Genomic DNA, 12750 nt, shown 5'->3' on the forward strand with positions numbered 1-12750 from the left:
CTACCAACCTCTCCTTCCTTTGCAGGCTGCTTCTGAGCCATCCCCTGCAGGGCAAGCAGAGGCCGCTGCCGGGAGCAGCGAGCAGAGCACCGAGCCCACCCGACACATCTTCTCCTTCTCCTGGCTGAACTCCCTGACCGAGTGAGGACCTGGAGGGGCCACCTGGGGCCAGCACAGGAGCGGCCCAGGAGGGGACACCTGAGCAGGTCATGCTCCCAGGAGCCCACTGACCTCCATCCACATCATACCCAGCCCTGGAAGCAGCGGTGTCCTGGAAGGGATGGGAGCGTGGGGACAAATGGCTGTATTTCTCTATGTAGTCAGAGTGTTTTCCAGTAATTTCTTGTTTCCAAGGGAAAAATGGCATCGCTACCGATGCAGGACAAGTACACTTCACTTTTGTCATTCGTCTGCTTTTGGCATGGCCCCTGTGTGAGTGTAGCCGTGTCCTTGTGTGAGTGCAGCTGCTCCCTGATGCCGCCGGCAGACACGCTTCTGCAATGCTCCCCAGCAGCACCCTGTGCCCAGCCCATCAGCACTGGGGACACCCCCGTGGCACCCCCAAGGGAGGGGTGATGTTTGTCACCCTCCTACTGTCACCTGCGGTCCCCATGGCATCCCATACTGGGGGAAGGAGACGGAAACCGGCCCTTCTTCCTTCTCCCTTTGCATCTACTTTCCCGAAGGGAAAACCTGGATATAACCTGGATATGGGGGGAGGGGGGGGGACGGCAGGAGGGGTAGGGACAGACAAACCCCATCAGCACGGGGCAGATGTTGGGTTTACGGCAGAAGTTGAACCGTTGAGGTGATTCTTCTAACAAAATTCCTGTCTTAAAAGGAGCGCTCCTAACGCACTGAAGGTGACAGAATGCTCGAGGGAGACGGGGTTTCCTTCAGAGAGCTCGGTGCCAGAGCCGAGCCCTGAGCTGGGGCCGAGCGCGGAGCTGCTGAGGTCTGCGGGGACGGGGCTCAGCCCCGATCGGTGCTTATTGCCTCCAGAAAACGCTCCTGCGGGGGAACTTTCGGGGGAAGGGCTGAGGGTTGCGCAGAGCTTTGGGGCTGACAGAGAGCGGAGCGCTGCCCGCTCCCGTCCGTCCAGGAAGAGGATCTGCTGCGGGGTGCTGGTCCCGGTAGCGTCCCGGCCACCCGTGGGGGGCGGAGGGGGCCGGCAGCCCGCAGCGAGCGGCGGAGAGGAGCGCAGAGCTGCACCACCCCCGGTCGGGGCGGGCGGCCCACGGTGTCAGCAGGCAAGAAAGCGTGTCCAGCCATCGTTCCTTTGCAGCTTTTATTAAAAATATAAATATTAAACATTCTCTTACACAACAAAATCGACCGAGCGCTGAAAAGATGTTTTATTGTGAAAATGTCGTACAGGGGTAAAAGTGGACTCGAAGTAGCGGACAGAGGTTCCCCTCCCTCCTCCCACCCCGGCACGGCGCTCCCCGTGCTCCCCGCCGCCCCCGGCCGTCCCTGCGGAGCCCTCTCGCTATGGGAAATGGAGAAATAAATAAGGGTCGGGGTGGGGGGGCCGGCGGCACCGCGCGTCCGCGCATGCTGAGGGGGGGCGGCGGCTCGGAGCGCGCCCTTCGGGGTTCGAAGCTCTATAAAAATAAAGAGATGACATCAGAGCAGCACTATGGTACGTCGGGCGGTGTGATGGCTCTGGTGCTGACCGCGGGGTCCCTTTGGCACGGCGCGGGGGGGCCGCCTCATTTCCCGATGATTTCCATCAGTTTCCTGTTGCTGTGGGCTTGCTGCGCCAGCTGCTCGGCTCGGGCCATCTCCAGCACCTCCCGCAGCAGGTGGAAAGTCAGGTCCAGGGAGATGGGCGGCTCCTCGGAGCGCTTCTCCCTTTCCACCGCCTCCCCCGCTCCTTCGTCCCCTTCGGGGCTCCCCGACCGCTGCAGCTGCGCCGCGGCCGCCCGCAACAACTCGGCGGAGGCTTCGGGCCGGAGGTGGCCGCCGGAGGAGGCGGAGAAAAGGCCGGCGGGGCGCTTGGTGAGGTGGCCCAGGCGTAGGAAGTACTCCTCTCCCATGCGGAGCAGGACGGGCAGAGTTTGCTGCTGCTGCTGCTGCTGCTGCTGCTGCGGGAAGAAATCGGGCTGCTGCAGAGCCCCGCGGGCGGCTCCCGGGCTCTTGCTGAGCGCTCGGCACTCGTGGCAGGGCAGCAGGGCGAGCAGCAGGATCCCCGCGCACACCAGCGGCTGGAGCTTCATGGTCGGGGCCAGACCTGCAGCGGGGCGAACGGGTGGGGGACACGCGCGGGTCACATGCGGCCGCAGTCAGGCGGGGGGCACGCAGCGCGGCCGCTGTCCCGGTGCTGAAACGCGGCCCCGGCGCCCCCCGAGCCCCTCCGCTCCGCTCCACTCCGCCCCCGCCCGCCGCCGCCCGGACCGCCCGGCCCCCGCCGTCGGGGCGAGCGCGGCCCCGCTCCTACCTGGGGCGGCGGCGGCGGCAGGCGGCGGGGCTCGGCGGTGCCCGGCTGTGCCCGGCTGTGCCCGGCTGTGCCTGGCGGTGCCCGGCGTCCTTCCTCTGGCTCTGCCTCGGAGCCTCCTCCCGGCGAACTTGTGATCAGATTTGGTCCTAATCAGAGCCGGGGCGAGGGATTTTTATAGCTTAGACCCTCTCCTGGAATCACGCAGAACTTGCCTAATAAGCTGACGCTCTCCTGACAGCCCGATTGCGTGCCCCGATCCACTGCTGAATAAATCATGGGGGCCCGTCGGAGCGGCGATGGGCCGAGTTTCGCTATCGCAACCCCAAATCTCACGTCCAATTATATCAACAGATATTTATCGCCTCTGCGGTGACGTCAGCGGGGCCGGGGGCCGGGGAGCCGCGGGCCCCCCCTCCTCCCCATTGACAAAAACACTTGAATGAGATCTCCTAGCGGGCGCGTACGCGGAGAGGTCACTCCGGGAAACTTTCCACTCTCGGGACGGCTCCCTCCGCCCGATCCTCCGCTCTCTCCACCGCCGTCTCCGGGCCCCACCGACGGGGCGCAATGGCACGGGGCGGGGAAGGCGCGGGGCTCGGGATGCTCCGCGGGGCGATGGGCGCGGGCAGCCCCCGCCGTTCCCTGGACGGCTTCCCACTCCCAGCTCCGGGCGCTGCTCCTCTTCCCTCGGCTGTCCCCGGCCGCCGCTGCCCGCGATCCTCCCCAGCTCCGCACCCTCGGGGCGATGCGCTTCCCCGCCTGCTCCCCTCACGGAAGGCCCTACCTCCGGGGGGCTCTCCCATCAGCAGGTCCCTCTGAGGTCCCTTTGGGGCGCTCCCCCGTCAGCACGGTGCCTGCAAACGTCCCCCCCTTCCCCCTCCTCCAGCCGGGCTGCTCGGCATCTCCCCAGGAGGGAGCACCGTTCAGCGCGGTGACTTCTGCCCAACTCCCATCCCGTGCGCAATCTGCCTCCTTCAGGTTGCACGTCCCGACAGCTTTGCGTCTCAGTACTGTTTTCCCACCGCCTCACTCGCGACGTTCATCTCATCCCTCCCTTTAAACCGAGAAATTGCACTGAAATCCCCCCCGGCTTTGACCTGCCCCAATCGTGGGCGCTCGGGGTCACACACCTGTGTGCGTCCCACTGCAGCAAGGAGATGAACACAGCACGGAAGGTGTTTGCACATTATGGATGCCGAACCGGTGGCAAACCTCAAATCCATTTCCTTAATGAAATAACGAAGTTCAAAGCACTGAACGTATGAGGTTGGCCGCAGCCCAGCTCTGAGCATCCCCTGAGGGACGCTGCACACTCGGTCTGCTGTCACACCTACCTCCGGCCTCAGACGTTGCTGAAGTGCCAAAGAATCAGATCTTGCGCATCATAAGCAAACAAATGGAAAAACAGGTTGTAATGCTGGGGATTTGTCTCAGCATTACCTTCGTTAGCTCAGGCATTCGTGAACCGAAATGCGTCTTACAACAAAACAGAGCAGGATATCTCGAGGAGCTCATCGCAGCAGAAGCTATTTGTATGCTTTTAAAGCATGTCAGCGCCGCTTCCTGCGAGAACAACAAGAGGTTCAAAGAAGCAGGAGCTAAGTTCAGTCAGGTGATGGAAAATGCAACAGGCACTCATTAAAACTGAACCCTCTGGACGTGCTCAGGGGGGTTATCACACACAGTGTCTCCATTTTTAAGTTTAATATGCCCTTAAAGGACATAAAACCTCTTCAGATACTGAGGCCATAAACTTGAAGGAGACATACTGATCCAAATACATGCTTCTTAGTACTGTGGGTGCGATCTGATTAAGATACAGAGCTGTGTCTCTCCTAAAGATTGATGCCAGTTAGAATCGGCTCTGATTATTTTATGTTTCTCATTACTTACAGTAACGTTCAGGTCCTTTGGGGCAGTTTTGTCCCTTGAAGTAGCAGCAAATAGAGCAAAGGAGTAGGCTCAGACGTCTCCTGCAGTTGTCACACCACCAATGCAACAACGCCAGGTCCTTCCCACCTGAGCCCCAAGCAGGGCCTGTGTTTTCTCATGAACTCATCATTCTGTCTGGTCCCAGTCACACTTTCCCACGTTCTCTACATAGTCCCAGAGCAATCTGCTGGTAGGCTCACAATAGTGTGGGGTGGGCTGCGAGGTACTGGGGTGCATTGTTAACCAGGCTCATAGAATCTCACAGGTATGTGAAATAAAAAGTGCTCCCCTCAGTACTTCAGATGCAGAACTGACTCCCTCCGAGCACTGGACTCCTTTTTCCAATGAGGAACCATTTCCCAGGTGAATGTTCCTATGGTGTTGGGCTCTGGAGCAGGTTCCTCAGAGCAGTGGCCATGGCACCCAGCTACCGGAGTTCAAGAGGTATCTGGGCAGCACTCTCAGACAGATGGTGTGGGTGGTGCTGTGTGGGGCTAAAAGCTGGGCTCGATGATCCTTAGGGTCCCATCCAGCTGAGGGTATTCTTTGATTCTATGAAATGGCAGCTGTTAATCCGTGCAGCACAAGAAATAAATCATGGAGGCATGGAGAAGGGAAACAGGCAGATATCGGGCAGATCTGGATTACAGATAGTGGCATGGTTTGAGATTAACATACTCTTCACAAGAAAAGTATTTGTTTTTGACTCATTCTGCAAACACCACAGGCAGACACAATTTTTGCAGTGAAGCACACAGTAACATTGTCTAGAAATACGAAGTGCTAGCAAGGTCCATCTCTCTCTGCTGACATGGGTTGGGCGGCACCAGCCCTTGAGCCTCAGCAAACTCAGGCATCTACTGCAAGGCAATTTATAGACCCCCACTGTAGCTAGGGGGAAGGGAAGGCATGCCCAGAGCATGATGCAACCCACTGCAATATAATACTTTAGGGCTTCTGGAGAAGCTCACCTCGCTCCCTTGTCTATAAAGGGAGTGCCCCTGCACTAAGGGACATACCTTAGCCCAGTCACCGAATGCTTAAATAGCCAATGTTAGGGGAGAGGAATCCCCTCCATGCTGACCGACCACGGCAGTGAGCTCACACAATTCTAAAAATAGCAGTATAGAAGTGATGGTGTTAAACCCAGGGTATGGCTCTTACCCCAGGTATGTCTGAAGACGTCCATCTACAAACATGGAAGGAGATGCACCAGATGTAGATCAGCTTTCCACCACAGTGTAGTATTTCATTCACTTCTTGTTTTTGTCACAGGGCAGTGAGGCCTTCTGGCATTGTTGCATTCAGCAGACACTTCCATAACCACTCACATAACCACTCGGTGTGATCACCAGCATTACTTGGTGCCTGCCATCAGCTCTCCAAAGCACTATCTTACATTGTGTGACTATTTCAGGTGAACCCGACACATCTTGCCCACTCTGAAGTGCCAGCAATCATGCAACAGCCTGAGTATATGTGACATTTTCATTTGACCCTTTGCTGCTGAGAAATCTAAATCCAGTGGTCTTAAATGTTACGGGTTCTGGGACAGTCTAGAAAAAAATATATCAACAAAATACCAAAAAACAAAAGAAAAGGTATATTCTCTTCCAGAATTAGGAAAAATAATACAAGCCTCAGCTATTGGTCAATGCTTCTCAACCCAGATGTCTCCAAAACTCTCTCAGTTCAATTTTAATTTCTCTTTCAGACATTTAGGAGGTATTACTTCTCAGGAAGGGTTGTCAGGCACTGGAATGGACTGCCCAGGGAGGTGGTGGAGTCACCGACACTGGGGGTGTTCAAGGAAAGACTGGATGTTGTGTTGAGGGACATGGTTTAGTGGGAGCTATTGGTAATAGGTGAATGGTTGGACTGGATGATCTTTTAGGTCTTTTTCAACCATGGTGATTCTATGATTCTATTATTTTTTTGATGACTTCACTCTGGGAAAGAGAACACACTCTCAAATCACAGGGAGTTTCTTGGTAAGACCCATTGACATATCAGCGCTCCACTCAGAACTTCCTAAAGTTGCAGTGTTTTTTCCTACAGTCATGAGAGACAGAGGGAAACATCCCTCAGTTTTCCACATTTTGCAGTGGGGAGCAATGTAAGATTGTCATGCCATGAGCATCCCTCACAGGTCATCATGTGAGACAGTTCTGCATCCTGCATTTTCCAAGACCAAATTCCTTATCTCGACCAGAGGACTCTTCATTCTTGGGTTAATGTCACACTTTGGATTTACGGGCTGGGGGTCTCAACAGAAGGAAAGTATCTTCAGAAGCATCCTCTGGGGCACTCTTGTGTCCTAAAGGGATTCAGCCTTTCTGTGCATTCCTGGATCTCCAGCGTCATTTTCCTTGTGAGGTCAGCAAACATCACTGCCTAAGAGCCCACCCCATCTTGGTACCTCATGCACCCAGGAGGGTTTATCAACCAGCACAGACAGGAGCTGTGCATTTACCTCCCTGGACATCCCCAAAATGTTTCTGTGCCCACAGCCACGGCCAGTGGAAGGACTTGTTGCAGGAGCAGGATGGGAGGAGTGTGCATGCTGAGTCCATGCCCTTTTCCTCCCAGCAGCCATCATCTGGGGAGCCAACAGCTGACCTTCATGTTTACCTCACAAGACCTGTCAGCTGCTATTCTTATACTTGGATAATGGATGAAGAGGGCTGCGCAGGTACGTGTGCAAGTTCTCCACACTGTTAATAATTCTGCAGAAACTGATTTTACAATTATTGGTAGCATCAAGGAAATCCATCAAATGAGCAACCCGTTAAAGCACCGAGCAATTCATATTCTGAATTGTCTCAGTGTCTGTGTACATCTCACTGTAAAAGAAAGTTTTTTGTGTGTTTGTTAGCTGGGTGTTGCTAACAGGTGCTGGCTCAGCATCTTCCAGCATCCAGGCAGAAGGAATATGAGCAAACTGGTGGGACTGTGGTCAACCCATCACTCTACCACCAGAATAGAAGAGAACAGGAGAAATGGTCCAGTTTGTGCAGAAAGTGAAACCCTCACTCAGTGGCATAACTTCCACTGTGTTTGCTTACCGTGAACCAGGATTTCCTTCATAGCATAAGAAACAAGATGCATTTATATATAAGAGCACCTACTGCACAAGAAGATAAAGAAATGAAAATAGTATAGAGGGAAAAAAACCCCAGTGTGATTTAAAGGAGATGTGTGATAATAAGAGCAACTCTTGCTCCTGGAATCCTGTTACAACCTCAACGGTTGCTAAAAGAAGGAAACTTTAACCTTCACGCTTGAAAACATGATTCAACCACACCATTAAGGCTGAGAATCTCCAAATAAATACAGGAAGAGCTCAGAATGTCACCTTCTTTAAAAATCTCACGATTCTGAAAACAATCTCGATATTTGGGGGAGGAAGAGATGGGAGCAGCACAGTTTTGGAATACTTGAGAATAGAGATGTAACAACTGCCTTCTCACTTCTTTCAAGTGAGGAGGTATGGGAAGAAATACAAACGCACTATCTATCTTGAATGGCTGGGCATTGGACTATATATAGAATTCGCTCTGTCCTACTTAAGTTATGACTAATGCTAAACAATTAGAAATTCAGATGTCTGCATATTTGAGGGAGCAAACATCTCTAATCTCATTTGTTGTTCATTAAGAAATGGAAGAATCAAAGTCTGTCTTAGCTCCAACTAGGCTGCGCTTATCAACAGGTGCGTGTGGCTGGAAGTGGAACCCCATGAGACTAATTGCAAGGATAAAGAACAAGATGAGGCGTTTCTTGGAAAAAAAGATTGTTGTCTTTGTAATGACCATACTCATGCCAAAGACTGCAAATTCTTTAGGGAAAGGACTTTCTTTTTTGTTCCATGAGTGCTTGGTGTCTAGCACAAAGGCGCCCCAGTCTGTGACTAGGAATTCTAAGTGCTACTGCAACTCAAGCAGTACATCATAGTAAACAGTAGTATTAAATTAGCTGGGAACATGAAGGTAGCTTTCATCAGCATCTCTGATGTACAGGATCAACAAACATTTCTCTAAGCCAGTGGCTAACAAAGTTTTATTTGACAAGACATAATTTTTATGAGGACAAGACAATGCTAATACCAAAATAAAGTCTATTGTTGGGAATCTGGCAGGAGTTTTTGTCTGGTTCCTTTAATTTAGGGCTGCGGTGTCTGGCAGCACTGGACTGGGTTCTGATACGGCCAAGATGAAAGACTGAATGAAGGAATCAAAGCGCACAATGGAACCACAAATCATGCCATCTGATAAATGGAGGAAATGGTCAGTCTCCACTGGACAAAGCCTATAGATTCTTTGATTATTCAATTATCACCATGGCCTACTTTTATTGCAAAGTATGCATTTCATGAATGTACTCACTGGATGGCTTCCTTCATCTCTGTTTTGCTTTGTCATCACTGCAGACCTAAATTCAGGAGCCACAGTGGGCACAGCCACACACATCACATTTCCACAGACTGTTCTTATGGACAATACAGAAATATTTTAGTCTGGAAGAAAATACCAGCTTTACTCCTCGTTTCTGATGCTGGGAGGACAAATGCGAGCAGCAGTGGAGGTACTGTAGCTGCTTCCTTACAACTATGAGCTTCCAGGAAGTTAAGAAGTAGATCCATTTTTGGCCTGGAGTAGCAGGATGGCATTATAAACCCCTCTGTTTTAGGTTAGTGGATATGAAAATCAAGTAAGATGGACAATGTGCATTTTTAGACACTACGTACCTGTACCTGTTGGAGTACATCCAGAGAAGGGCCACAAAAAATGGTCTGTAGAATGGAACACCTCTCCTATAAAGACAGGTTGAGAAAGCAGGGGCAATGCAGTACTGTATCTCCTGTAAGAGCCTTGCTGAGAGATTGTGGCTCCTCGTTTTTTCTGTGCAAGAGCAGGCACATGGGTTTGGAGCAGCTCCACATGCTCTCATTTTGCTCTGCTGTATGTGTCCTTGGATCAGCATTTAAACTGAACCATGGCTACAGACATTTAGGTAAATGCCAAGAGCTCATCAGCACCCATCTCTGACATAACCTGGCTCATCCCAATGAAGTGACAGAGGAAAGCTGATGTTTTAGGAGAGAAGAACTAAAAGCCGTAGGGTGGCATCACAGACATTAGTAGCTACACGTTCACAGTTTCTCTAAGGATGCTTTCAAATGGGAGAAGACGGCTGCTACCAGAGCAGCCAAAGCTTTTTTTAAACTTAGAAAATAATGTCAGAAAAGTAATCATTGCCTCTATTTTAATAATGTCTAATTTTAAGTAACAACTTGCATTGAAATAATCTCTTTTGAGGCAGTCACATTTATGGGCATACAAAGGTTGGGAATGTCCCGACAGTTCCCTTAGTGAAGGCTGTGAAAAATAATTTTAGAGCAGCCAAATTTAAGGTGTTAACAATGAGTGTCACTGACCTTTGTGTGTTGCTGTAAGACAGCCATGTGAAGTGATGGCAAAGACACTCCCTGGGGTGGTCTCTCTTCAGTTTTCTGCATCTTGTGCCCAAGGAAGCTTTTGAAAATCTTTGGCTCAACAGGCAGCTCCTCAGAATATCCAAGGGTGCCACCCCTGGCATCTGCTCAGAAATACCTCTAACATGAGATACATCCAGTAAAAGCTGTGACACAAAAGCACTTAGGGTTTAGTCAGAATTGCTCTTAGGCTTGAAACTGAGAAAGGTCTGTTCTTCTGCTAATAAGAAAAGGAGGAGGGCCCCTGGTTGTAATATGGGGAGTACATCCCAGTCCCTCCCTTATCCTATCTGTATTAATGATACTGAGGAGCAGAAGGTACTGTTTTCAACTCTGTGGAGATAAAAATTGTGCATCCTGAAATCTAGGGTTCTGACATTGACTGCAATTAAACTTGTTTTGGCCCAGAACTGAAAAGCACACACATTCCTACTATTTGTCTTGGCAGAGCTTTTGGCAGAGCTGTGTGATGGAGGCTGGCTGACTGTTGCAGAACAGGAATGGAAAGGAGATGCCAATAACAGGGAACTGATAAGTGAATTGGCACATAGCAATAGGTGATTGAACTGCACTATAGCATCCTATTATGTCAAAAAGAACCATGACAATAGGTAAATACATGTGAGTCTAGATACTTTCTAATTTCAGTGCTACAGAGATTGTGCTTAAGGGGCGGAATTGCTCTCTGCATTCGTTATTCCTGTTAAGAAACCAACCCCAAATTAAAGAAATGAGCAAGTAGCAATATTGTACATTTTACAACCAACCAACACTTCAACCACAGCTCTATTTAAACTCTTACATAGCTCCTGCGGGGAGAAAAGGAATGAGGTATTAATGCATCTTGAAACTGAAGGAATCATGGCACAAATTTTTTGTTGTAGCTGGGAACTGAGACTCTTGCCTCAGGCATGTGACTGTCCTCACTACTTCATCTGCTTAGCCACATGCGAGGATAAACTTTCAATAAACTTAGTTACCTAGATAACTCTCTGAAAGATTAAGATCCCAGTTCTGGTCTCTTAAAATGGGCCTTCATTTTTAAAAATGAGCTATTAATTATCCCTCTAACAAATCCAAAAGAGATTCATCATTGCTGGAGACACAAGTAACAAGTTTTCCATTTATACTTCTATAACTGAAGTCCTACTCAGTTTGATTCTTGTATTCTAAGAATCAGGTTTGAAAGATGCCAACTTTCTGGTTGGGTCTGGTAAATCTTTTCATGCTCTCTGACACCTTCTCCAAGCTCTAGCAAGCTACCAAGGTCTGTTCATTACCAAAGTGCAAATACTCTACTTCAGCCTTCAGCTATGACTAGAATGTATCTGAGACACACTAAGATGTTTTCAAGAGTGGAATCTGAAATAAACCTTCCAGTGGCTTGTCTTGCCCAAGGGTGACTGAACTGAGTTGTTGAGAACTCAAAGCATGCGTAAGTCCAGGTGCTTTTGAAGAAAGAAAGTGATATTTTGTTACCTTGATAGCGGGACTTCACTTAGACCACATAGATTTTATACTCTAAATAATATGGCTCTTCTCCACTTGCCAAGCACAACATCAATGTCATATCTCTGTCCAGGTCACCAGTCCATGACTCATCATCCAGGCTGCACTCATCCCAAGTTCTTATTGCCCCAGAAACAAACAGATGCTTCACTTTCTGCCGATAAAACTAGCAATTTCTTCAACTGTGCTACTTGGCTGAATGCTGAAGAAGTAGAAACCGTCACAGTGTTTACTATACTTCAAGAATATGTGTTATCCATTTGACTAAGCATCTAGTCAAATGTTGCTCTCTGACCTTGTGCCCAGCCACATGGCTCTGGGGAAGCAATCTGTGGCTCAGGGACTTTGTGATCAAGTGACAGGGTTTGTGTTTGACAGAATGGAATTTTAATAGAATAATATAGATTTTTCTTTCATTAATCTGTCTGAACAAAGATTGATTGAGAAGTGCTTTGTCTGTAAATGACATCTACAGTAGAAATAAACAAGACTCATAACATATCATAGCATATAACGTGACTGTGATGAGAGAAGCTATATAGCCCATCCAGGAAACTGGCAAGATCCTTCTTTTCCTACGAAAGATGTCTTTGCATCTGACATTGCTGCTTTTATGTTGGAAATGGAAGGACAATGTTTTGTAAATGTTGTAGAAATCTGATTTTTCCACAGTATAAACAAAGCAGATGATCAGTAACAGCTCAGATTTCCAGTGAAAATACCAGGAAGTCCAGCAGTGCTTTGTGAGGCAATATATGGCTTGCTGTGGGGCTCTGTCTGGGGAAACATCCGCTCTCCATGAAGAAGAGAAGAACAGAATGATTTTAATGAAAAAGGGAAGATTTCTGTCTCTCCATTATTCATTTCTTTAGCTTGAATCATCCCATCCCTACAGGTGGGAACCAAGAGGTTGTGCTCACACCACCCAGCTCACATTAGCAAAAGTGTATTCCATCTGAATTTCACATGGAAAGATGCAAAAGTTGTCTGCACTCACCATGCTCTATAATGTTTCCAGCCCACGTCATGTAGTGCCTCTCAGCTGTCTGTGCCATTGGAAGGAGTATAACCTGTCTTTTAGTTCTGGAGATTAACTGTTCTGGAAAGCAATCATCCTCAATTCTTACTGCTCACTTCCTAGAGTTCTTGAAACTGTTCACTCGTGGCTACAGCCAGAAGCAATCATTATCAATATAATGAGCATAACTACCTCAGATGCAAATATTCATGAGTTAATCTTGTCTCATTGTCCCCAAATTGAGCACAAGAGCAACACACTACTAAATGTTCAAGAATCAAATCCTGCTTAAAACTAAGACCAGCCCTTTCGTCAGTTGTCCTGTCTTGAGAGTGAATTTCCAGAAGCTCTCCTGCC

General features: G+C 49.4%; 2 protein-coding genes across 4 annotated transcripts in view; one reads left to right on the forward strand and one right to left on the reverse strand.

The window, feature by feature from the left end:
- TRIM55 (tripartite motif containing 55) overlaps positions 1 to 407 on the forward strand; it is a 34599-nt gene extending 34192 nt beyond the window's left edge. For 2 of the 3 annotated variants that reach the window (XM_015855727.2, XM_015855728.2), the window contains one exon: positions 26 to 407. In XM_015855727.2, coding sequence (XP_015711213.1) covers positions 26 to 145 — 120 coding nt within the window. In that variant the 3' untranslated portion in view covers positions 146 to 407. The remainder of the gene's footprint in view (positions 1 to 25) is intronic. The other variant, XM_015855729.2, reaches the window with a different exon arrangement.
- An 867-nt stretch (positions 408 to 1274) lies between these two features.
- Positions 1275 to 2851, reverse strand: CRH (corticotropin releasing hormone). The gene is made up of 2 exons (XM_015855730.2): positions 2441 to 2851; positions 1275 to 2233 (listed from the first exon to the last, which is right to left on the reverse strand). The coding sequence occupies exon 2, from the start codon at positions 2217 to 2219 to the stop codon at positions 1713 to 1715; it is 507 nt and encodes a 168-aa protein (XP_015711216.1). The 5' UTR covers positions 2220 to 2233; positions 2441 to 2851; the 3' UTR covers positions 1275 to 1712.
- Positions 2852 to 12750: the final 9899 nt, after the last annotated feature.

The sequence above is a fragment of the Coturnix japonica genome, chromosome 2 (assembly GCF_001577835.2).
Source record: "Coturnix japonica isolate 7356 chromosome 2, Coturnix japonica 2.1, whole genome shotgun sequence".
Lineage (NCBI taxonomy): Eukaryota > Metazoa > Chordata > Aves > Galliformes > Phasianidae > Coturnix > Coturnix japonica.

Coding starts and splice junctions, on each gene's coding strand:
- CRH (XM_015855730.2), bottom strand. CDS start 2,219: ATGAAGCTCCAGCCGCTGGTGTGCGCGGGGATCCTGCTGCTCGCCCTG.